Raw genomic sequence first — 23143 nt, 5'->3', positions numbered from 1 at the left:
TGTAGGAATGCAGTACCCCCCAAATTAACCCTATCCCCAAGCCCTGTTAGAAGGTAGTACCCCCCTGATGACCCCCTCCCCCCCCAGTAGGATGGTAGTACCCCCCAGTTTAACCCCCTCTCCCCCCCTGTAGGAATGCAGTACCCCCAGATTAACTCTATCCCCCCACCCTGTTAGAAGGTAGTACCCCCCTGATGACCCCCTCCCCTCCAGTAGGATGGTAGTACCCCCAGTTTAACCCCCTTCCCCCCCTGTAGGAATGCAGTACCCCCCAGATTAACCCTATCCCCCCACCCTGTTAGAAGGTAGTACCCCCCTGATGACCCCCTCCCCCCAGTAGGATGGTAGTACCCCCCAGTTTAACCCCCTCTCCCCCCTGTAGGAATGCAGTAGCCCCCAGATTAACCCTATCCCCCCACCCTGTTAGAAGGTAGTACCCCCCTGATGACCCCCTACCCCCCCCCCGTAGGATGGTAGTACCCCCCAGTTTAACCCCCTCTCCCCCCCTGTAGGAATGTAGTACCCCCCAGATTAACCCTATCCCCCCACCCTGTTAGAAGGTAGTACCCACCTGATGACCCCCGCCCCCCCCCCCAGTAGGATGGTAGTACCCCCCAGTTTAACCCCCCTCCCCCCCCTGTAGGAATGCAGTACCCCCCAGATTAACCCTATCCCCCCACCCTGTTAGAAGGTAGTACCCCCCTGATGACCCTCTCGCCCCCCCCCCAGTAGGATGGTAGTACCCCCCAGTTTAACCCCCTCTCCCCCTGTAGGAATGCAGTACCCCCCAGATCAACCCTATCCCCCCACCCTGTTAGAAGGTAGTACCCCCCTGATGACCCCCCCCCCAGTAGGATGGTAGAACCCCCCAGTTTAACCCCCTCTCCCCCCTGTAGGAATGCAGTACCCCCCAGATTAACCCTATCCCCCCACCCTGTTAGAAGGTAGTACCCCCCTGATGACCCCCTCCCCCCCAGTAGGATGGTAGTACCCCCCAGTTTAACCCCCTCTCCCCCCTGTAGGAATTCAGTACCCCCCCAGATTAACCCTATCCCCCCACCCTGTTAGAAGGTAGTACCCCCTCTGATGACCCCCGCCCCTCCCCCCCAGTAGGATGGCAGCACCCCCCAGTTTAACCCCCTCTCCCCCCCTGTAGGAATGCAGTACCCCCCAGATTAACCCTATCCCCCCACCCTGTTAGAAGGTAGTACCCCCCCCCCCCCTGTAGGAAGATAGTACGGTGCCCCAGACCCAGTAGGCAGGTGGAAATAACATTCACTCACTCAGCGCGGTAATCCTGCGAGCCGCGTACTGTCACGTCACGCTCTGGGGCCGGCGTCCTTGAATACAGCGTGACGTCCTGATGGTCATGTGACGGCATTAACGCGCCGTCACATGACCGGTCCAACTGAAGGTGAGCCAGAGCGGAGCGGGGCACAAACAGGAGCAGGAGGCAGCGCTGTGCGGTGTGCCTGACGGACAGGCGCACCGCACAGCGGGGGGGGCGGGGGTCTGGGCTGGTGAAGGACGGTCGGGCACAGATGGGGTGTGCTGCGGGCGTCTTGGTGTCACCCGGTGCGGGCCGCACCCGTGTCGCAACGCCACTGGATTAGGGTGTGCCTGGGCACACCGGGCACACCCCGTGCGCACGCCTATGCAAACTACAAGGGCGGGAAATTTGTGTGCTGCTGTTAGGACTAAGGGAAAACAAATTTGCGTTAGAAATTAACACTTCCCTGTCGTCCTAACCAGCAGCACAAGTGGGGACTTAGCCAGTAACAACACATATAGGGAGGGACTAAGGAGGAGCGGCACTTAGGATGGAACGCCCAAAGGCCAGCTCTTCCATACGTTTGGCATTAACCCGGTAATGTTTGATAAATGTGTTGTGCGTGCTCCAGGAGGCAGCAGCACAAATTTGTTCTAGTGGAACAGACCTTCATTCAGCACAGGAGGTAGCAACTGCCCGGGTAGAGTGGGCAGTAACAAAAGAAGGAGGAGTTAGCTCCTGAGCTATAAATGCCTCCCTGATTGCATCTTTGACCCATCTACTCAGAGAGGGTTTGGAGGCCTTTAGACCTTTGTTCCGTCCTGAAAAAGAAATTAAAAGGTTTTCGGATCTTCTGAATTCACCAGTTCTTGAGATGTATGTCTTGAGACTTCTTGAAATGTCCAAGGTATGATTAGCAGCTTCCTCAGAAGAGAAAGGGTCTGGGCACAAAACTGGTAAGGAGATAACCTGGTTAATATTGGAAAAGGTTGGTACATTGGGAACAAAGGTCGGTAGATATCTCAAGAAGACCCTGTCTTGTAAAAGAGAGTATAAGGCTCAAAAGCCGCTAGGGCCTGAAGCTCGCCAATTCTCTTGGCTGAGGTTATAGCCAACAAAAAGGTGACTTTAAGGGACAAGTACCTAAAGTCCACTTGGTCCAAAGGCTCAAAGGGGGGAGAACTCAACCCCTTGAGAACGACAGACAAATCCCATTGGGGAATAGGCCTAAGGACTGTAGGCTTAAGTCTTTTGGCTCCTTTGAGGAACCTCTTGATTAGGAGATCTTGAGATAAAGATCTGCCTAGAGAGGCAGAGAGTGCAGCAACCTGCACTTTTAGAGTGGATGGGCTAAGACCCTTGTCAAGGCCATCCTGCAGGAACTGAAGCAAAGCAGAAAGAGTAGGATCTGAGGCAACTACCTCTTTCTTAGCATACCATTGTAGGAAAATCCGATTTATCCACGAGTAAGCTCTATTAGTAGATTCTGCTCTTGAGTAAGCAAGAGTTCTCAAGACCGCCGATGAGAGACCACTACCTAGTAGGGTCCTGTCAATCTCCAGGCTGTCAGATTGAGTCTCCTCAGATCTAGGCAGGAGCCTGTGTTGTGAGACACAAGGTTCTGCACGTGGGGAAGCCTCCAATAACACCCTTGACTCATCCTCATTAGCTGGGTGAACCAGGACCTCTTTGGCCAGAATGGTATGATGGCGATTACTGAGGTCTGGTCTTGCCTGACTTTCATCAATACCCTCGGTATCATGGAAAGTGGAGGAAAAATGTAGGCCAGCCTGAACCTTCATGGAATGGACAGAGCGTCTACTGCCACAGGATTGTCCTCTTTGTAAAGAGAGCAGAACCTTTTCACCTTGGCATTCAGACGAGTTGCCATGAGATCTATCTCTGGCATACCCCACCTCCGAGTTATCTTGCGGAAGATATCCTCATTCAGGGACCATTCCCCTTGGACTGGAAGACCGTGGCTCAGTCGGTCTGCAACTATATTGAGATCCCCCTTGATGTGAACTGCCGAGAGGTGGGATAGATTGGTCTCTGCCCAAGAGAGAATTGGTCCGGTCTCCTCGAGGAGAACTTTGGAACTTGTGCCTCCCTGTTTGTTTAGGTAAGACACTACAGTCGTGTTGTCTGAACGGACTTTTATCGCTTGCCCTAGGGGAGCGAAGTGATAGAGAGCTAAACGGACTGCTCTCAACTCTCTCATGTTGGAAAAGAGGAGTCTCTCTTGAGAAGTCCCGGTACCTTGTACAGGAGTTTTGTCCAGATGGGCTCCCCAGCCTACAAGGGAGGCGTCCGTGGTCAGAATGATCCAATGAGGTTGAATCAAGGACTTCCCATCTGACAGAGTTGTCCACCATCTGAGGGATGCACGGACTTCGACAGACAGGGAACATCTTTTGTCCAACCCTTTGGGGTTGCGATTCCAGACACTCTGATCTTGAAGTGGACGGAGATGCCATAGGGCCCAAGGTACTGTCTCTGCAGATGCTGACATGTGGCCTAGCATTTTCATCAGAGTTCTGATGGAGACCCTTTGGGGAACCATTAAGAACTCGGCGGCTCTTACGACTTTCTCCTTCCTCTCTGGGGTCAGAGATAAGGTCATGTGAGAGGAGTCGATTATGAACCCCAGAAACCTTCTGGAGGTAGAGGGGATGATCTCTGATTTGTCCCAATTTATGATCCAGCCTAAATGCTGGAGAAAATCCAGAGCCAGTTGAAGATGAGACTGCAGTACGTCTAGAGATGCGGCTTTTAGAAGCCAGTCGTCTAGGTAAGGGATGATTTCCAGGCCTTTTAACCTTAAGGCGGCCACAACCGGAGCCACAACCTTTGTAAAGGTGTGGGGAGCGGAAGAGATCCCGAAGGGCAGCACGGCAAACTGATAATGCTTTACCATACCCTTTATGGTGACAGCAATCCTCAAATATTTCCTGTGAGCAGGATGTAAGGGGACGTGCAGGTAGGCGTCCTTGAGGTCGATGGTGACCATCAGATCTAGAGGATTCAGAATGCTGGTGACTGATCAAATAGTCTTCATTCTGAACTTTCTTTTATTTATGAAACGGTTCAGAAAGCGAAGAACTATGATCATTCGCCAAGTGCCCGAGGGCTTCGGTACCAAAAATATAGGGGGAGTATACTCCCAAGCCTCTCTGGTTTGGAGGAACCTCCTCCAGGGCCCGTTTCTCTTGGTACAATAGTACCGACTCCTCCAGAATCGATTGTTCTGGTTGAAGGAGTCTTTTTGTTAGCAAAAATTTCCTTGGTGGGGGGGAAACAAATTCTATTTTGTAGCACGACCGGACTACCTCTAGAACCCAAGGATCTTGGATTTCCTTCATCCAAGCGAAGAGAAATAAACTCAAACGGCCTCCTACTGGAGAAAAAACTGGAGACAGACCTTCTGTCAGGACCTCTGGAGGCGAAGGGAGAGGGGAAACGTTGGTGGGATCTGGGTGAGAGTCATAGCTCAGACTTGCGGTCTTTGCCCCGACCGCGTCCGCCACATCGCTTAGATCTTTGATTTTGGTGCCTCTGGGTCCCAGAGGAGCCCTGAGATCTGCCCCCTCTGCCTCTACCGCGGCCACGAAAGGTCTGCACAGGAAGGGACTTGCCTTTTTTGTCGGCAAATCCCTCCATAATTCGGTCTAGCTCAGACCCAAAGAGCCTATTGGGCTCAAGAGGCATGGCACAAAAGTTTATCTCAGAGGTTGTATCTGCCACCCAAGGGCGTAACCAGAAGGGTCGTCTGCTTGCAGAGGATAGTCCCATAGACTTTGCGGCCAATTTTAGATGTTGCTGAGGGGCCTCACAAAGAAAGTCAGCACCCAGTAGCAAGGTGCTGAACAAGTCCAAAATGTCTTCTCTGGGGACATTACCATCGATGTCGGACTGGATCCTTAGGATACGATCCTTGATGAAATTGGCCACCTCATTAGAGGCAATGGCCACCGTAGCAGAGGCTGAGGCAGCCGAGTAATTTCCCCTGAGCAGGGAGTCCACTTTCCTGTCAAGGGGGTCTTGGAGGTTGCTCCTGTAGACATTCGGAGTGAAAACTCTGAATATCAGAGAATACCAGAGAATACGCCGGCCCGGAAGTGGAAAGTGACGCACTTCCTGTCCCGGCGTCCGGCCGCGCATGCGACACCACTAGCACCAAAAGGGGGGAGCCGGTACAGCGATCTCAGAGCGGAGCTCCGACCTGAATCACTGACCAGGTACGGAGCTCCCAAAACAGCGCATATCCGCACGGGGAATGCACTGACACAGAGCACCGCAACTGGAGAAGCGCAGCGAGGAGATAAGCACAGGTCAGACCTGTAAAGGAAAGGGCTAAAAAGCCCAAGCTTAAAGCAGCAACGCTGCAGAACATAAGTATAAAAAGTATATCAATCCAGGCAGGCTTAATGAGCCTGCCCCGTCCTGCTGTCCAGCACAGGACAGAAAAAAAGCACTATGGCCTGGGGAGGAGGCCTTATATGGGGGGTTCAATTATGTTAATTGCTTGGGCAGAATTAAAAATTCCACCGTCCTGCCAGCTTCACAGGGGCAGAAACACCCCACTTGTGCTGCTGGTTAGGACGACAGGGAAGGATCCATTCACTTTATATGCCAAGAAATCTCTTTGGGCCTCTTACGCCCTTGTTCAGCTCCCCTTCTATGATGCGCGCCCTATCACGCACTAACCCCTAAAATGTTAAAAACACTTTAACCCTTTAACACATTAACCCGGCTGCTCAGCAATGCTGATCGGGACCACCGCTTAGTCCCGATCAACTGAGAGGATGGCGGGAGGGCCCTTACCTGCCTCCTCACCATCCAATTGGTAATCCAAAGCTCCAGGCAGTCATGGCAGGCTGGAGCAATGGAGCACCGGTAATACTGATCAATGCTATGCTACGGCATGGCATTGAACAATGTATGCAATCTGAAGATTGCATTTAATAGTCCCCTGTGGGGGCTATAAAATTGGTAAAAAAAAGTTAATAACAGTGATTTAACCCCTTCCCTAATAAAAGTTTGAATCACTCCCCTTTTCCCATTAAACAAAAACTAGTGATGAGCGGCATTGCCCATATTCGAATTTGCGATATTTCGCGAATATATAGATGAATATTCATTTTCATTATATTCGCATATGTAAATATTCGCATATGCGAAAACAGCAAAAAAAAAACACATGGCATACCATTTTCGAAACTAGACCCCTCGGGGAATGTAACATGGGATAAAGTGAGCCTTAATACCCCACAGGTGTTTCATGACTTTTCCCAAAAATTTTACATTTTTAAAAAGGGTAATAGCAGAAAATACCCCACAAAATTTAAAGCCCAATTTCCCTAATTCAGGCCTCAAATGCGCACAGCGCTCTCACTTTGGAGCCCTGTCGTATTTCAAGGCAACAGTTTAGGGTCACATATGGGGTATCGCCGTACTCGGGAGAAATTGTGTTACAAATTTTGGGGGCTATTTTCTGCTTTTACCCTTTTTAAAAATGTAAAATTTTTGGTAAAACAAGCATTTTAGGTAAAAAAAAAAAAAAGTTCACTTAACCCCTTGTTACGTTCCCCGAGGGGTCTAGTTTCCAAAATATAATGCCATGTGTTTTTTTTTTTTTTTGCTGTCCTGGCACCATAGGGGATTCCTAAATGCGGCATGCCCCCAGAGCAAAATTTGCTTCCAAAAAGACAAATGTGACTACTCCTCCTCTGAGACCTGTAGTGCGCCAGCAGAGCACTTTTCTGAATCGGGAGAAATTGGGAGAATCTGCTGGATTTTGATTATGGTGTTCACAGAAGTAGGTCATTCATTATATAAGCACGGTATAATGTGAAGATTATTTATTAATAAAAAAATTCATAAATAATAAGGCATAATGTAAAAATTATAAAATTTAATAAATAACCACACAAATATTAAAATAGGATTGTGTCATGTGAATAGAGTGTTTATCAATTAAATGAAATTAAGTAAACTAAAAAATAGTGGCAAATAAAAGAAAAGACTGAGTAAATTAAAGATAAATGAAATGTAAAATGGGCAGAAGGCCGCAAAGGTAAGATATATATATATATATATATATATATATATATATATATATATATATATATGCAAATTAAAAAGTGTTTCAGTATCTTGTAATACCTTTTTTATTGGACTAACAGAATTTTGTAGAGAAAAGCTTTCGGGATTCCTCCCTTTATCAAGTCCAAAGCAAATCTCAGGGAGGAAGGGAGGAATCCCGAAAGCTTGTCTCTACAAAATTCTGTTAGTCCAATAAAAAAGGTATTACAAGATACTGCAACATTTTATGATTTGCATCTGCATTACTGGACTAATACGGCTACTCAAATTTACTATATATATATATATATATATATATATATATATATATATATATATATTTATATCAATAAATATAAATAAATATATAAAGATTCCTGGAGATGGTTTAGAACCCTGTGATGTCACACATGCTTGTGATGATGTCACCTTAAGCTGTACAAGGAGGTGCGCGCCGGCCGCAGTCTCTTCAGTGTGTTTTGCATTCACAACCTGTGGTGCAAAGTGTTTGTTAGAGAGTTTCTATTTGCGATAGAGAATACAAGATTTTGATTGTTCCTTGTCTGAAGAGAGAACCACAAGGTAAGTGTTACGCCGAGCGCTCCGGGTCCCCGCTCCTCCCCGGAGCGCTCGCGACATCCTCGCTACGGCAGCGCCCCGGTCAGATCCACTGACCGGGTGCGCTGCGATACCGCCTCCAGCCGGGATGCGATTCGCGATGCGGGTGGCGCCCGCTCGCGATGCGCACCCCGGCTTCCGTACCTGACTCGCTCTCCCTCGGTCCTGTCCCGGCACGCGCGGCCCTGCTCCCTAGGGCGTGCGCGCGCCGGGTCTCTGCGATTTAAAGGGCCACTGCGCCACTGATTGGCGCAGTGGTTCCAATTAGTGTCTTCACCTGTGCACTCCCTATGTATACCTCACTTCCCCTGCACTCCCTCGCCGGATCTTGTTGCCCTTGTGCCTAGTGAAAGCGTTCCCTTGTGTGTTCCTAGCCTGTGTTCCAGACCTCCTGCCGTTGCCCCTGACTACGATCCTTGCTGCCTGCCCCGACCTTCTGCTACGTCCGACCTTGCTTTTGTCTACTCCCTTGTACCGCGCCTATCTTCAGCAGTCAGAGAGGTTGAGCCGTTGCTAGTGGATACGACCTGGTTACTACCGCCGCAGCAAGACCATCCCGCTTTGCGGCGGGCTCTGGTGAACACCAGTAGTAACTTAGAACCGGTCCACTAGCACGGTCCACGCCAATCCCTCTCTGGCACAGAGGATCCACCTCCTGCCAGCCGGCATCGTGACAGTAGATCCGGCCATGGATCCCGCTGAAGTACCTCTGCCAGTTGTCGCCGACCTCACCACGGTGGTCGCCCAGCAGTCACAACAGATAGCGCAACAAGGCCACCAGCTGTCTCAACTGACCGTGATGCTACAGCAGCTACTACCACAGCTTCAGCAATCATCTCCTCCGCCAGCTCCTGCACCTCCTCCGCAGCGAGTGGCCGCTTCAGGCCTACGACTATCCTTGCCGGATAAATTTGATGGGGACTCTAAGTTTTGCCGTGGCTTTCTTTCACAATGTTCCCTGCACTTGGAGATGATGTCGGACCAGTTTCCTACTGAAAGGTCTAAGGTGGCTTTCGTAGTCAGCCTTCTGTCTGGAAAAGCTCTGTCATGGGCCACACCGCTCTGGGACCGCAATGACCCCGTCACTGCCTCTGTACACTCCTTCTTCTCGGAAATTCGTAGTGTCTTTGAGGAACCTGCCCGAGCCTCTTCTGCTGAGACTGCCCTGCTGAACCTGGTCCAGGGTAATTCTTCCGTTGGCGAGTACGCCATACAATTCCGTACTCTTGCTTCTGAACTATCCTGGAATAATGAGGCCCTCTGCGCGACCTTTAAAAAAGGCCTATCCAGCAACATTAAAGATGTTCTGGCCGCACGAGAAATTCCTGCTAATCTACATGAACTCATTCATCTTGCCACTCGCATTGACATGCGTTTTTCCGAAAGGCGTCAGGAGCTCCGCCAGGATATGGACTTTGTTCGCACGAGGCGTTTTTTCTCCCCGGCTCCTCTCTCCTCTGGTCCTCTGCAATCCGTTCCTGTGCCTCCCGCCGTGGAGGCAATGCAAGTTGACCGGTCTCGCCTGACACCTCAAGAGAGGACACGACGCCGCATGGAGAATCTCTGCCTGTACTGTGCCGGTACCGAACACTTCCTGAAGGATTGTCCTATCCGTCCTCCCCGCCTGGAAAGACGCACGCTGACTCCGCACAAAGGTGAGACAGTCCTTGATGTCAACTCTGCTTCTCCACGTCTTACTGTGCCTGTGCGGATATCTGCATCTACCTTCTCCTTCTCTACTATGGCCTTCTTGGATTCCGGATCTGCAGGAAACTTTATTTTGGCCTCTCTCATCAACAGGTTCAACATCCCGGTAACCAGTCTCGCCAGACCCCTCTACATCAATTGTGTTAACAATGAAAGATTGGACTGTACCATACGTTACCGCACGGAGCCCCTCCTAATGTGCATCGGACCTCATCATGAAAAAATTGAGTTTTTGGTCCTCCCCAATTGCACTTCCGAAATTCTCCTTGGACTACCGTGGCTTCAACGCCATTCCCCAACCCTGGATTGGTCCACAGGGGAGATCAAGAGCTGGGGTACCTCTTGTTTCAAGGACTGCCTTAAACCGGTTCCCAGTACTCCCTGCCGTGACCCTGTGGTTCCCCCTGTAACCGGTCTCCCTAAGGCCTATATGGACTATGCTGACGTATTTTGCAAGAAACAAGCTGAGACTCTACCTCCTCACAGGCCTTATGACTGTCCTATTGACCTCCTCCCGGGCACTACTCCACCCCGGGGCAGAATTTATCCTCTGTCCGCCCCAGAGACTCTTGCTATGTCCGAGTACATCCAGGAAAATTTAAAAAAGGGGTTTATCCGCAAATCCTCCTCTCCTGCCGGAGCTGGATTTTTCTTTGTGTCCAAAAAAGATGGCTCCCTACGTCCTTGCATTGACTACCGCGGACTTAATAAAATCACGGTAAAGAACCGCTACCCTCTACCTCTTATCTCTGAACTCTTTGATCGCCTCCAAGGTGCCCACATCTTTACCAAACTGGACTTAAGAGGTGCCTATAATCTCATCCGCATCAGGGAGGGGGACGAATGGAAAACGGCATTTAACACTAGAGATGGACACTTTGAGTATCTGGTCATGCCCTTTGGCCTGTGCAACGCCCCTGCCGTCTTCCAAGACTTTGTTAATGAAATTTTTCGTGATCTCTTATATTCCTGTGTTGTTGTGCATCTGGACGATATTCTGATTTTTTCTGCCAACCTAGAAGAACACCGCCAGCATGTCCGCATGGTTCTTCAGAGACTTCGAGACAATCAACTTTATGCCAAAATGGAGAAATGTCTGTTTGAATGTCAATCTCTTCCTTTCCTAGGATACTTGGTCTCTGGCCAGGGACTACAAATGGACCCAGACAAACTCTCTGCCGTCTTAGATTGGCCACGCCCCTCCGGACTCCGTGCTATCCAACGTTTTTTGGGGTTCGCCAATTATTACAGACAATTTATTCCACATTTTTCCACCATTGTGGCTCCTATCGTGGCTTTAACCAAGAAGAATGCCAATCCTAAGTCATGGCCTCCTCAAGCGGAAGACGCCTTTAAACGGCTCAAGTCTGCCTTTTCTTCTGCTCCCGTGCTCTCCAGACCTGACCCATCTAAACCCTTCCTATTAGAGGTTGATGCCTCCTCAGTAGGAGCTGGAGCGGTTCTTCTACAAAAAAATTCTTCTGGGCATGCTGTTACTTGTGTTTTTTTTTCTAGGACCTTCTCTCCGGCGGAGAGGAACTACTCCATCGGGGATCGAGAGCTACTGGCCATTAAATTAGCACTTGAGGAATGGAGGCATCTGCTGGAGGGATCAAAATTTCCAGTTATTATTTACACCGATCACAAGAATCTCTCCTATCTCCAGTCTGCCCAACGGCTGAACCCTCGCCAGGCCAGGTGGTCTCTGTTCTTTGCCCGGTTTAATTTTGAAATTCACTTTCGCCCTGCCGATAAGAACATTAGGGCCGATGCTCTCTCTCGTTCCTCGGATGCCTCGGATGTAGAGCTCTCTCCGCAACACATCATTCCTCCTGACTGCCTGATCTCCACTTCTCCAGCCTCCATCAGGCAAACTCCTCCAGGGAAGACCTTCGTCTCTCCACGCCAACGCCTCGGAATCCTCAAATGGTTTCACTCCTCCCATCTCGCAGGCCATGCGGGCATCAAGAAATCCTTGCAACTCATCTCTCGTTTCTATTGGTGGCCGACTCTGGAAACGGATGTTGTCGATTTTGTGCGGGCCTGCACTGTCTGTGCCCGGGATAAGACTCCTCGCCAGAAGCCTGCTGGTCTTCTTCATCCTCTGCCTGTCCCCGAACAGCCTTGGTCTCTGATTGGTATGGACTTTATTACAGACTTACCCCCATCCCGTGGCAACACTGTTGTTTGGGTGGTCGTTGATCGATTTTCCAAGATGGCACATTTTATTCCTCTTCCTGGTCTTCCTTCAGCGCCTCAGTTGGCAAAACAATTTTTTGTACACATTTTTCGTCTTCACGGGTTGCCCACGCAGATCGTCTCGGATAGCGTCCAATTCGTGTCAAAATTCTGGAGGGCTCTCTGTAAACAACTCAAGATTAAATTAAACTTTTCTTCTGCTTATCATCCTCAATCCAATGGCAAGTAGAAAGAATTAACCAGGTTCTGGGTGATTATTTACGGCATTTTGTTTCCTCCCGCCAGGATGACTGGGCAGATCTTCTTCCATGGGCCGAATTCTCGTACAACTTCAGAGTCTCTGAATCTTCTTCCAAATCCCCATTTTTCGTGGTGTACGGCCGTCACCCTCTTCCCCCCCTCCCTACTCCCTTGCCCTCTGGTTTGCCCGCTGTGGATGAAATAACTCGTGATCTTTCCACCATATGGAAAGAGACCCAAAATTCTCTCTTACAGGCTTCATCACGCATGAAGAAGTTTGCTGATAAGAAAAGAAGAGCTCCCCCCATTTTTTCTCCCGGGGACAAGGTATGGCTCTCCGCTAAATATGTCCGCTTCCGTGTTCCCAGCTACAAATTGGGACCACGCTATCTTGGTCCTTTCAAAATCTTGTGCCAAATTAATCCTGTCTCTTACAAACTTCTTCTTCCTCCTTCTCTTCGTATTCCTAATGCCTTTCATGTCTCTCTTCTTAAACCACTCATCATCAACCGTTTCTCTCCCAAACTTATTTCTCCTACTCCTGTCTCCGGTTCTTCAGACATCTTCACCGTAAAGGAGATACTGGCCTCCAAAAAGGTCAGAGGAAAAACTTTTTTTTTAGTGGACTGGGAGGGCTGTGGCCCTGAAGAGAGATCCTGGGAACCTGAGGACAATATCCTAGATAAAAGTCTGGTCCTCAGGTTCTCAGGCTCTAAGAAGAGGGGGAGACCCAAGGGGGGGGGTACTGTTACGCCGAGCGCTCCGGGTCCCCGCTCCTCCCCGGAGCGCTCGCGACATCCTCGCTACGGCAGCGCCCCGGTCAGATCCACTGACCGGGTGCGCTGCGATACCGCCTCCAGCCGGGATGCGATTCGCGATGCGGGTGGCGCCCGCTCGCGATGCGCACCCCGGCTTCCGTACCTGACTCGCTCTCCCTCGGTCCTGTCCCGGCGCGCGCGGCCCCGCTCCCTAGGGTGCGCGCGCGCCGGGTCTCTGCGATTTAAAGGGCCACTGCGCCACTGATTGGCGCAGTGGTTCCAATTAGTGTCTTCACCTGTGCACTCCCTATGTATACCTCACTTCCCCTGCACTCCCTCGCCGGATCTTGTTGCCCTTGTGCCTAGTGAAAGCGTTCCCTTGTGTGTTCCTAGCCTGTGTTCCAGACCTCCTGCCGTTGCCCCTGACTACGATCCTTGCTGCCTGCCCCGACCTTCTGCTATGTCCGACCTTGCTTTTGTCTACTCCCTTGTACCGCGCCTATCTTCAGTAGTCAGAGAGGTTGAGCCGTTGCTAGTGGATACGACCTGGTTACTACCGCCGCAGCAAGACCATCCCGCTTTGCGGCGGGCTCTGGTGAACACCAGTAGTAACTTAGAACCGGTCCACTAGCACGGTCCACGCCAATCCCTCTCTGGCACAGAGGATCCACCTCCTGCCAGCCGGCATCGTGACAGTAAGTCTCAGCCTCTTCTATTCATACATACACAGAGCATTTTTTTTTGTCAGTTTTTTTTTTTTGCCAAAAGAAATAATAAAAGTTATATTTCTCATAGCGTTGTTACACTACTTGGCTTAGGCATGAAAAAAATAAAACGCACAGATAGTATCATGACCAGAGATTTTTCTTGCAAAAGTGCTAAAATGCAATTACGCACAAAAAAGCCCCCAAGAAAATGAGTCTTAATTCGTGAAGTTCTAAAAGATATAATTCTATGAGAAAGATTTGGTGGTGTAGTAAAAGAATGTCAAAAAGATTAGGGCAGAAATATAATAATATATAATGGAATTCTTTGTGTACTAACAATAGAAATACTTCGGGTACTCCGAAAGGGAAAAATGTTTTCAAATCAACTAGTGGCAGAAAGTCTTATAGGGTACGGATAGATCCCAATGAGGTGGGGTAGGTTCATTAATAGTAAATGTATATAGCAGGATAGCCCAATTGTATCTACAGTATGAACTTCCTATTGGCCAGTGAACATACAGCCAAGCTCTAAGGAACGGACAGGTTCAGGGATATCAGATATTACTAGGACTGGACAGGTTCAGGGTTATCAGATATTACTCGGACCGGACAGGTTCAGAGTTATCAGATATTACTAGGACCGGACAGGTTCAGGGTTATCAGATATTACTAGGACCGGACAGGTTCAGGGTAATCAGATATTACTTGGACCGGACAGGTTCAGGGTTTTGTGATATTACTTGGACCGGACAGGTTCAGAGTTATCAGATATTACTAGGACCGGGCAGGTTCAAGGTTATCAGATATTACTAGGACCGGGCAGGTTCAGGGTTATCAGATATTACTAGGACCAGGCAGGTTCAGGGTTATCAGATATTACTAGGACCGGATAGGTTCAGGGTTATCAGATATTACTAGGACCGGACAGGTTCAGGGTTATCAGATATTAATAGGACCAGCCAGGTTCAGGGTTATCAGATATTACTAGGACAGAACAGGTTCAGGGTTATCAGATATTACTAGAAATGGACAGGTTCAGGGTTATCAGATATTACTAGGACCGGACAGGTTCAGGGTTATCAGATATTACTAGGACCGGACAGGGTCAGGGTTATCAGACATTGGAAACCTCAGAGAAGACATCTCCATATAAAACTCTTATAGAGAAGCATCTTCTTCTGAGGCTTCGATGGTCTTAGTGTTATCTTGTGGTTCTGTGCTGGACATTTCTGCTCTGTATGAAGGATCTATTGTATAATGACAGGAATGATGACATGTTGTCTAATGTGTTCACTTATCTCTCTCTTTCTCTTTAGTGTTTTCAGGCTCTGACCTGTGACCATGGCCTCTCCACAAGACCCATTGCTGAAGGAGGAGGAAGAAGCAATGGAGGACCATAGTGATATGGATGTAGAAAAGGGCGATATCCCTGAGAGGCAGAACCTGCCATCGCTAAGCAGCAAGTCCACCGCACGTTCCATCATGACCGTAGTGATCCTTGCCTTTGTTAATTTGCTCATCTATGCAAATCGCTCCAGCGTGGCGGGGGTGCTGCCTTATATACAGAAAGCTTATGACACCAATGCTAGTCTGTCCGGCTTATTGAATACATTGTTCATCGGAAGCTACGTGCTGGTTGCACCAATTGCTGGATATTTGGGCGACCACTGTAATAAGAAATATACTTTTTGCGCAGGAGTCATCATTTGGTTGAGCATGACACTTACCCTGTCGTTTATCCCCGACGGGTATTTCCTGCTCTTCCTGCTGACGAGTGGACTGGTCGGAGCTGGAGAGGCAACTTTCTGCACCATCGCCCCCTCCATCATTGCAGACCTTTTCACAAGTGACCAGCGGACCCGCATGCTGAACGTGTTTTACTCTGTCATACCTGTAGGCTGCGGACTTGGATACATCATCGGGCCCAAAGTGACTGATGCAGCAAGGGGCGATTGGCACTGGGCGTTTCGGGTCACCCCTGGCCTGGGCCTCATAGCTGTGGCTTTGATGATTTTGGTCACAAAGGAGTCTCCAAGAGTGACTACAAACGGGAAGAAGAACAACAAATCCCCGAAGTTTGCTAAATTTGCGACAGATCTGAAAAAACTATTTAAAAATCGAAGCTTCATGTTAACCACCCTGGGATCGTCAGCTGTATCCTACATAGTGGGAGCCATAGGTGTATGGGGTCCATCATACCTGACCTACGCACGAATACTCTTACAAGAGAAGGACCCTTGCCGCGCTGAACCGTGTGACTATCACGACATCCTAATATTTGGTGTGGTTACAGTCGTCTCCGGCATTCTGGGAGTTGTAGCAGGGTCGGAGATAAGTAAAAAATATCGTAAATCCAACCCACGGGCGGACCCGCTTGTGTGTGGCTGCGCGATGATGATCTCCGGCCCTTTTCTTCTGTTGGCATTGACTTTTGGCAACATCAGCCTCGTTGCCACCTACATCTTCATCTTCATCGGAGAGACGCTTCTGGCAGTAAATTTCACCCTCATATCTGACATTATACTAAAAGTAGTAACTCCGTGGAGGAGATCTTCAGCTCTGGCCGTGCAGATGACAATCTATCACCTCCTAGGTGACGCCGGCAGCCCGTACCTCATCGGCCTGATATCTGACACCTATGAACGAGGATATGCCAAATCCCCTCTTCTGACATACCGCAGCCTGGAGTATGCCCTCATGACCTGCACCATCATGGCAGTCATTGGAGGGGCCTTCTTCATGGCCACTGCTCTATTTATAGAGAGGGACGAAAAAGAAGCAGAGATGGAATCTGAACCTCCGTCATCCTCCTCCTCCTCACTGCTTCCCGCTGATGAGAACCGCGCTTCAGACTACAGAGATCTGTAACCTCCACAATGCCGATAGATATAGCGAGGACTCTCCTAAAAATGAATGAGGAAAAGTCATTGTTTACCTTTTTCTGTTTTACTTAATTAAAAAAAATTAAAAAAAATTGCTGCAATTGTTCTGTGTTCCACTTTACCGATTAAAAAATATTCTCTACCTACCCAACTGTGTCCAAACCCCAAATAGAAAAATTTTAATCTCCTCCCAAGACATAAAAAAAGATTATTAATAAGAAGAGGGATATATATTAGTGCGTGTTTGTGTGTATATGTGTGTGTGTATGTGTTTGTGTGCATGTGTTTGTTTGTATATGTTTGTGTGTATATGTTTGTGTATGTGTTTGTGTGTATATGTATGTGTTTGTGTGTATATGTGTGTGTATGTGTTTGTGTGTATATGTCTGCATGTGTTTGTGTATATATATGTGTGTGTTTGTGTGTATATGTGTTTGTATATGTATGTGTTTGTATATGTTTGTGTTTGTGTGTATATGTGTGTGTATATTTGTGTGTATGTTTGTGTGTACGTGTTTGTATATGTTTGTGTGCGTTTGTGTGTATGTGTTTGTGTGTATATGTGTGTATATGTGTGTGTGTGTGTATGAATTTGTGTGTATATGTGTATGCAATTGTGTGTATGTGTTTGTGTGTATATGTGTGTGTGTGTGTGTGTCTGTATGTGTATGTATATGTGTGTATATGTGTGTGTATATTAGGGCTGCACGATATGGGGAAAATGTGCGATTGGGTTTATGGAGGTAAATATTGTGATTTTGATATAATAAACAAATGGTGAAATCCCCCCTATTTAATGTCCAATCCCCCTATTTTATATAGCCAACTCCCCCAATTTCATGTTCATTGACTGAACATAAAATGAAGGGAATTGGATATGAAATGGGGAGAAATTAGCTTAAAGGGGTACTCTACCCCTAGACATGTTATCCCCTATCCAAAGAATCAGGGATAACGTATCTGATCGAGGAGTGGCCGGCCCCTAGCACACAACCGTCATGCCTCTGCTCATAGATATGAATGGAAGGAGTGTGGGGGCTGTGATTGCAATTGATCTGGCATTGAGAGGAATTCGTTTCTTCTACATACTACATATACACCCCCTTACACTTTCCCCCCCAATAAAAATGAAAAATGTATTGTATGGCAGTGTTTCCAAAATGGAGCCTCCAGCTGTTGCAAAACAAAAACTCCCAGCATTTCCGGACAGCCACTGACTGTCCAGGCATGCTGGGAGTTTAGCTACAGCTGGAGGCACCCTGATTGGGAATCACTGGCGTAGGATACCACTATGTCCACCCCTATGCAATCCCTAATTTAGTCCTCAAATGCGCATGGCGCTCTCTCACTTCGGAGCCCTGTCGTATTTCAAGGAAACAGTTTAGGGCCACATATGGGGTATCGCCGTACTCGGGAGAAATTGCACTATAAATTTTGGGGGGCTTTTTCTCCTTTTACCCCTTATGAAAAGGAAAAGTTAGGGGCTACACCAGCCTGTTAGTGTAAAAAAATTAAAAAAATTGCACTAACATGCTGGTGTTGCCCCATACTTTTTATTTTCACAAGCGGTAAAAGAAAAAAAAGACCCCCAAAATTTGTAACGCAATTTCTTCTGAGTACGTAAATACCCCATATGTGGGCGTAAAATTCTCTGCGGGCGCACAACAAGGCTCACTATGTACATTTAAGGCCTAAATTGGTGATTTGCACAGGGCTGGCTGATTTTACAGCGGTTCTGACATAAACGCAAAAAAATAAATACCCACATGTGACCCCATTTTGGAAACTACACCCCTCACGGAACGTAACAAGGGGTATAGTGAGCATAAAAACTCCACAGGTGTTTGACAAATTTTTGTTAAAATTGGATGGGAAAATGAAAACAAAAATTTTTCACAAAAATGCTGGTGTTACACTAAATTTTTCATTTTCACAAGGGAAATAGGAAAAAAGCCCCCCAAATTTGTAAACCCATTTCTTCTGAGTACATACCCCATATGTGGATGTAAAGTGCTCTGCGGGTGCACTACAATGCTCAGAAGAGAAGGAGCGACAGAGAAAATTTGTCCGGAATTGAAGGTCACGTGTGTTTACAAAGCCCCCATAGTGCCAGAACAATGGACCCCCCACATGTGACCCCATTTTGGAAACTATACCCCTCACGTAATGTAATAAGGGGTTCAGTGAGCATTTAAACCCCACAGGTGTCTAACAGATTTTTGGAACAGTGGTCCATGAAAATGAAAAATGTAATTTTTCATTTGCACAGACCACTGATCCAAAGATCTGTCAAATGCCAGTGGGGTGTAAATACTCACTGCACCCCTTATTAAATTCTGTGAGGGGTGTAGTTTCCAAAATGGGGTCACATGTGGGGGGGGGGTCCACTGTTCTGGCACCACGGGGGGCTTTGTAAACGCATATGGCCCCTGACTTCCATTCCAAACAAATACACTCTCCAAAAGCTCAATGGCGCTCATTTTCTTCTGAGCATTGTAGTTCGCCCGCAGAGCACTTGACGTCCACACATGGGGTATTTCCATACTCAGAAGAAATGGGGTTACAAATTGTGGGGGTAATTTTCTCCTATTACCCCTCGTAAAAAAACTGCATTTTAGTGAAAAAAAATTTTTTTTTTCATTTACACATCCAAATTTAACAAAAAGTCTTAAAACACCTGTGAGGTGTTAAGGCTCATTGTACCCCTTGTTACGTTCCTTGAGGGGTGTAGTTTCCAAAATAGCATGCCATGTGGGTTGTTTTTAGCTGTGCTGGCACCATAGGGGCTTCCTAAATGCGACATGCCCCCCAAAAACCATTTCAGCAAAATTTGCTTTCCAAAAGCCAAATGTGACTCCTTCTCTTCTGAGCATTTTGGTTTGCCCGCAGAACATTTTACTTCCTAACATGGGGTATTTGCATACTCAGAAGAAATGTGGTTACAAATTTGGGGGGGGGGATTTTCTCCCATTACCTTTTGTAAAAATTGTAAATTTGGGAAAAAAACTGCACTTTAGTAAAAAAAGAAAAAAACATTTCATTTGCACATCCGACTTTAACGAAAAGTCGTCAAACACCTATGGGTTGTTAAGGCTCACTGGACACCTTGTTACGTGCCTCGAGGGGTGCAGTTTCCAAAATGGTATGCCATGTGGGGGTTTTCCTGCTGTTCTGGCACCATAGGGGCTTCCAAAATGTGACATGCCCCAAAAAACATTTCATTAAAATTCACTCTCCAAAATCCCATTATCGCTCCTTCCCTTCTGAGCCCTCTACTGCATCCACCGAACACTTGACATACACATATGAGGTATTTCCTTACTCGAGAGAAATTAGGTTACAAATTTTGGGGGATTTTGAATTTTCTGTTTCACTTTGCTGCTATTCCTGTGAAACACCTAAAGGGTTAACACACTTACTGAATGTCATTTTGAACACTTTGAGGGGTGCAGTTTCTATAATGGGGTCATTTATGGGGTATTTCTAATATGAAGGCCCTTCAAATCCACTTCAAAACTGAACTGGTCCCTGAAAAATTCCGATTTGAAAATTTTGTGAAAAATTGCTGCTGATCTTTGAAGCCCTCTGATGTTTTCCAAAAGTAAAAACATGTCAACTTTATGATGCAAACATAAAGTAGACATATTGTATATGTGAATCAATATATAATTTATTTGGAATGTCTATTTTTCCTATAAGCAGAGTAAAAAAGTAAAAAAGTAAAAAAACAAAATGCTAAATTTTACATTTTTTCATGATATTTTGGAATTTTTCACCAAGAAATGATGCAAGTATCGACAAAAATTTACCTCTAACATAAAGTGGAATATGTCACGAAAAAAAAAATCTCGAAATCCGAATGAAAGGTAAAAGCATCGCAGAGTTATTAATGCTTAAAGTGACAGTGGTCAGATGTGCAAAAAAATGGCCGGGTCCTACACTGAAAATTGGCTGGGTCCTTAAGGGGTTAAGGACCAGGAAGGGGGGAGATGGTTTCATTTTTTCCTCCTCACCTTCTCATAGCCATAACACTTTTATACTTTCTAATGACATCCCCTTTTACCCCTTCCACCACATCACTTTTCCCCTTCCTCTCTTCCCCTGTTGTTCTTCATACCTTGCCAGCAGGCTCAGGTGCTGGGGCTTTAAGCAGGTTTGGCATTCTCTTGACGTGCTGTGCTGACTGTGCTGCACTTACTGAGAGCAGCTGTGGGTACTGACGAGTGACAGTAGGAGCGTCACTCGTCCACTGAGAGCCCCTGCACCGAGCCTGCTGGCCAGGTAAGCAAAACAACAGGGGGGGGGGGATGAATTTGCACAGAGGCACAGGGGGAATAAAGTAGCACAGGGGGTTCAAAGGGGGAGGAATGAAGTGGCATTGGAGGGATCAAGAAGGTGAATAAAATGACAATGGAGTGAGGGAATGGTACAGGGGGTTAATAAGGAGAAATGTAATGGCTATGTGGTATCCCGGTACCGTATGGTATACTGTACCTTGTATGGTGGTCCCCAAAGTCTGAGTTACTTCGTTCCAGTTGCGTCCTCCTGGTGGGATAGCCCCTAGTCACCTCTTCCTTCTTTAATTTTATGATGTTTGTATGTATATTTCATTGTATATTTAATTTTGGATATAGTGTCGCAGGACCTTAACCTCTTAAGGACGCAGGGCGTATGGATACGCCCTGCATTCCGAGTCCTTAAGGACGCAGGGCGTATCTATACGCCCGTGGGAATTCCGGTCCCCACCGCTAGCCGGTTGGGGACCGGAGCCGGATGCCTGCTGAAATCGTTCAGCAGGCAACCCGGCATATCGCCCAGGGGGGTCATTATGCCCCCCCATGTCGGCAATCGCCGCAGATCGCTGGACAATTCAGTTCAGCGATCTGCAGCGATTCCGGGTCAATCGGGTCTCCAGTGACCCGGTGACCTGGAATTACTGGCTGTTCAGGGTCGTCTCTGACGGCCCCGAACAGCCAAAGCCTGCAGGGGTGAGGTGGCACTGGTGCCACCTCACGATTGCCCTGATTCATCGGCCGGATTACCGGCCGACCAATCAGGGCGCCTGCTGCGGGTGTCACTCCCGCACCCGCTCCGCCCCTCTTCCGGAGGGCGTGAGCGGGTGCGGGAAGACGACCCCGGGTGCTGGGGACCCCGATCCCCGGCGTCCATGTTGGGATCGGGGCCCCAGGAGCGACGGCGGCGGCGAGGGACAGCCTGCGATGGAGCAGCAGCAGGAGGTGAGTTACAGCCTTCTGCTGTTGCTTAGCAACAGCTCCAAGCATGCAAAAAGGGCATGCTGGGAACTGTAGTTATGCAACAGCAGGAGGCAGACCACCACAACTCCCAGCATTCCCTTACGGGCATGCTGGGACTTATGGTTTTGCAACAGCTGGATGCACAATTTTTCTATGGAAAAGTGTACCTTCAGCTGTTGTATAACTACAACTCCCAGCTTGCACAAACAGATAAAGTGCATGCTGGGAGTTGTAGTGGTGCATCTGCTGGTTGCATAACTACAACTTCCAGCATGCCCGTTGGCTGTCGGTGACTGCTGAGAGATGTAGTTTTGCAACAGCTGAAGGCACACTGGTTGTGAAACTTAGAGTTTTTTTTTTTACCTAACTCAGTGTTTCACGACCGGTGTGCCTCCAGCTGTTGCAAACTACAACTCCCAGCAGTCACCTTACACCATGCACCGTACATGCTGGGAGTTGTAGTTTTGCAACAGCTGGAAGCACACTGGTTTTGAAACACTGAGTAAGGTCACAAACTCATAACCAGTGTGCCTACAGCTGTTGCAAAACTAAAACTCTCAGCATGTACAGTCTGTCAGCGCATGCTGGGAGTTGTAGTTTTGCAACAGCTGGATGTCCCCCCCAATGTGAATGTACAGGGTACACTCACATGGGCGGAGGATTACAGTAAGTATCGGGCTGCAAGTTTGAGCTGCAGCAAATTTTCTGCAACAGCTCAAACTGCCAGCGAGAAACTACTGTGAACCCCCCGCCCGTGCGACTGTACCCTAAAAACACTACACTACACTAACACAAAATAAAATAAAAAGTAAAAAACACTACATATACACATACCCCTACACAGCACCCCTCCCCAATAAAAATGAAAAACGTCTGGTACGCCACGGTTTCCAAAACGGAGCCTCCAGCTGTTGCAAAACAACAACTCCCAGTATTGTCAGACAGCCGTTGACTGTCCAGGCATGCTGGGAGTTTTGCAACAGCTGGAGGCACCCTGTTTGGGAATCACTGGCGTAGAATACCCCTAAGTCCACCCCTATGCAATCCCTAATTTAGGCCTCAAATGCGCATGGCGCTCTCACTTTGGAGCCCTGTCGTATTTCAAGGCAACAGTTAAGGGTCACATATGGGGTATCGCCGTACTCGGGAGAAATTGGGCTTCAAATTTTGGGGGGTATTTTCTGCTTTTACCCTTTTTAAAAATGTAAAGTTTTTGGGAAAAGAAGCATTTTAGGTAAAAATTTTTTTTTTTTTTTACATATGCAATAGTCGTGAAATGCCTTTGGGGTATTAAGGTTCACTTAACCCCTTGTTACATTCCCCGAGGGCTCTAGTTTCCAAAATGGTATGCCATGTGGGGTTTTTTTGCGGTCCTGGCACCATAGGGCTGTCATGATGCCGGCTGGCAGGAGGTGGATCCTCT

General features: G+C 47.8%; 1 protein-coding gene across 1 annotated transcript; it reads left to right on the top strand.

Annotated features, from left to right (window-relative positions):
• Positions 1-7838: 7838 nt before the first annotated feature.
• On the top strand, positions 7839-16498 carry LOC130360652 (protein spinster homolog 1-like). The gene is made up of 2 exons (XM_056563201.1): positions 7839-7936; positions 14900-16498. Exon 2 carries the CDS (start codon positions 14925-14927, stop codon positions 16449-16451), a length of 1527 nt encoding a protein of 508 aa, XP_056419176.1. The 5' UTR covers positions 7839-7936; positions 14900-14924; the 3' UTR covers positions 16452-16498.
• The last annotated feature ends 6645 nt before the right edge of the window (positions 16499-23143 follow it).

Source organism: Hyla sarda, chromosome 3 (assembly GCF_029499605.1).
Source record: "Hyla sarda isolate aHylSar1 chromosome 3, aHylSar1.hap1, whole genome shotgun sequence".
NCBI classification, from domain to species: Eukaryota; Metazoa; Chordata; class Amphibia; order Anura; family Hylidae; genus Hyla; species Hyla sarda.
This window is presented reverse-complemented; position numbering and strand designations above follow the sequence as displayed.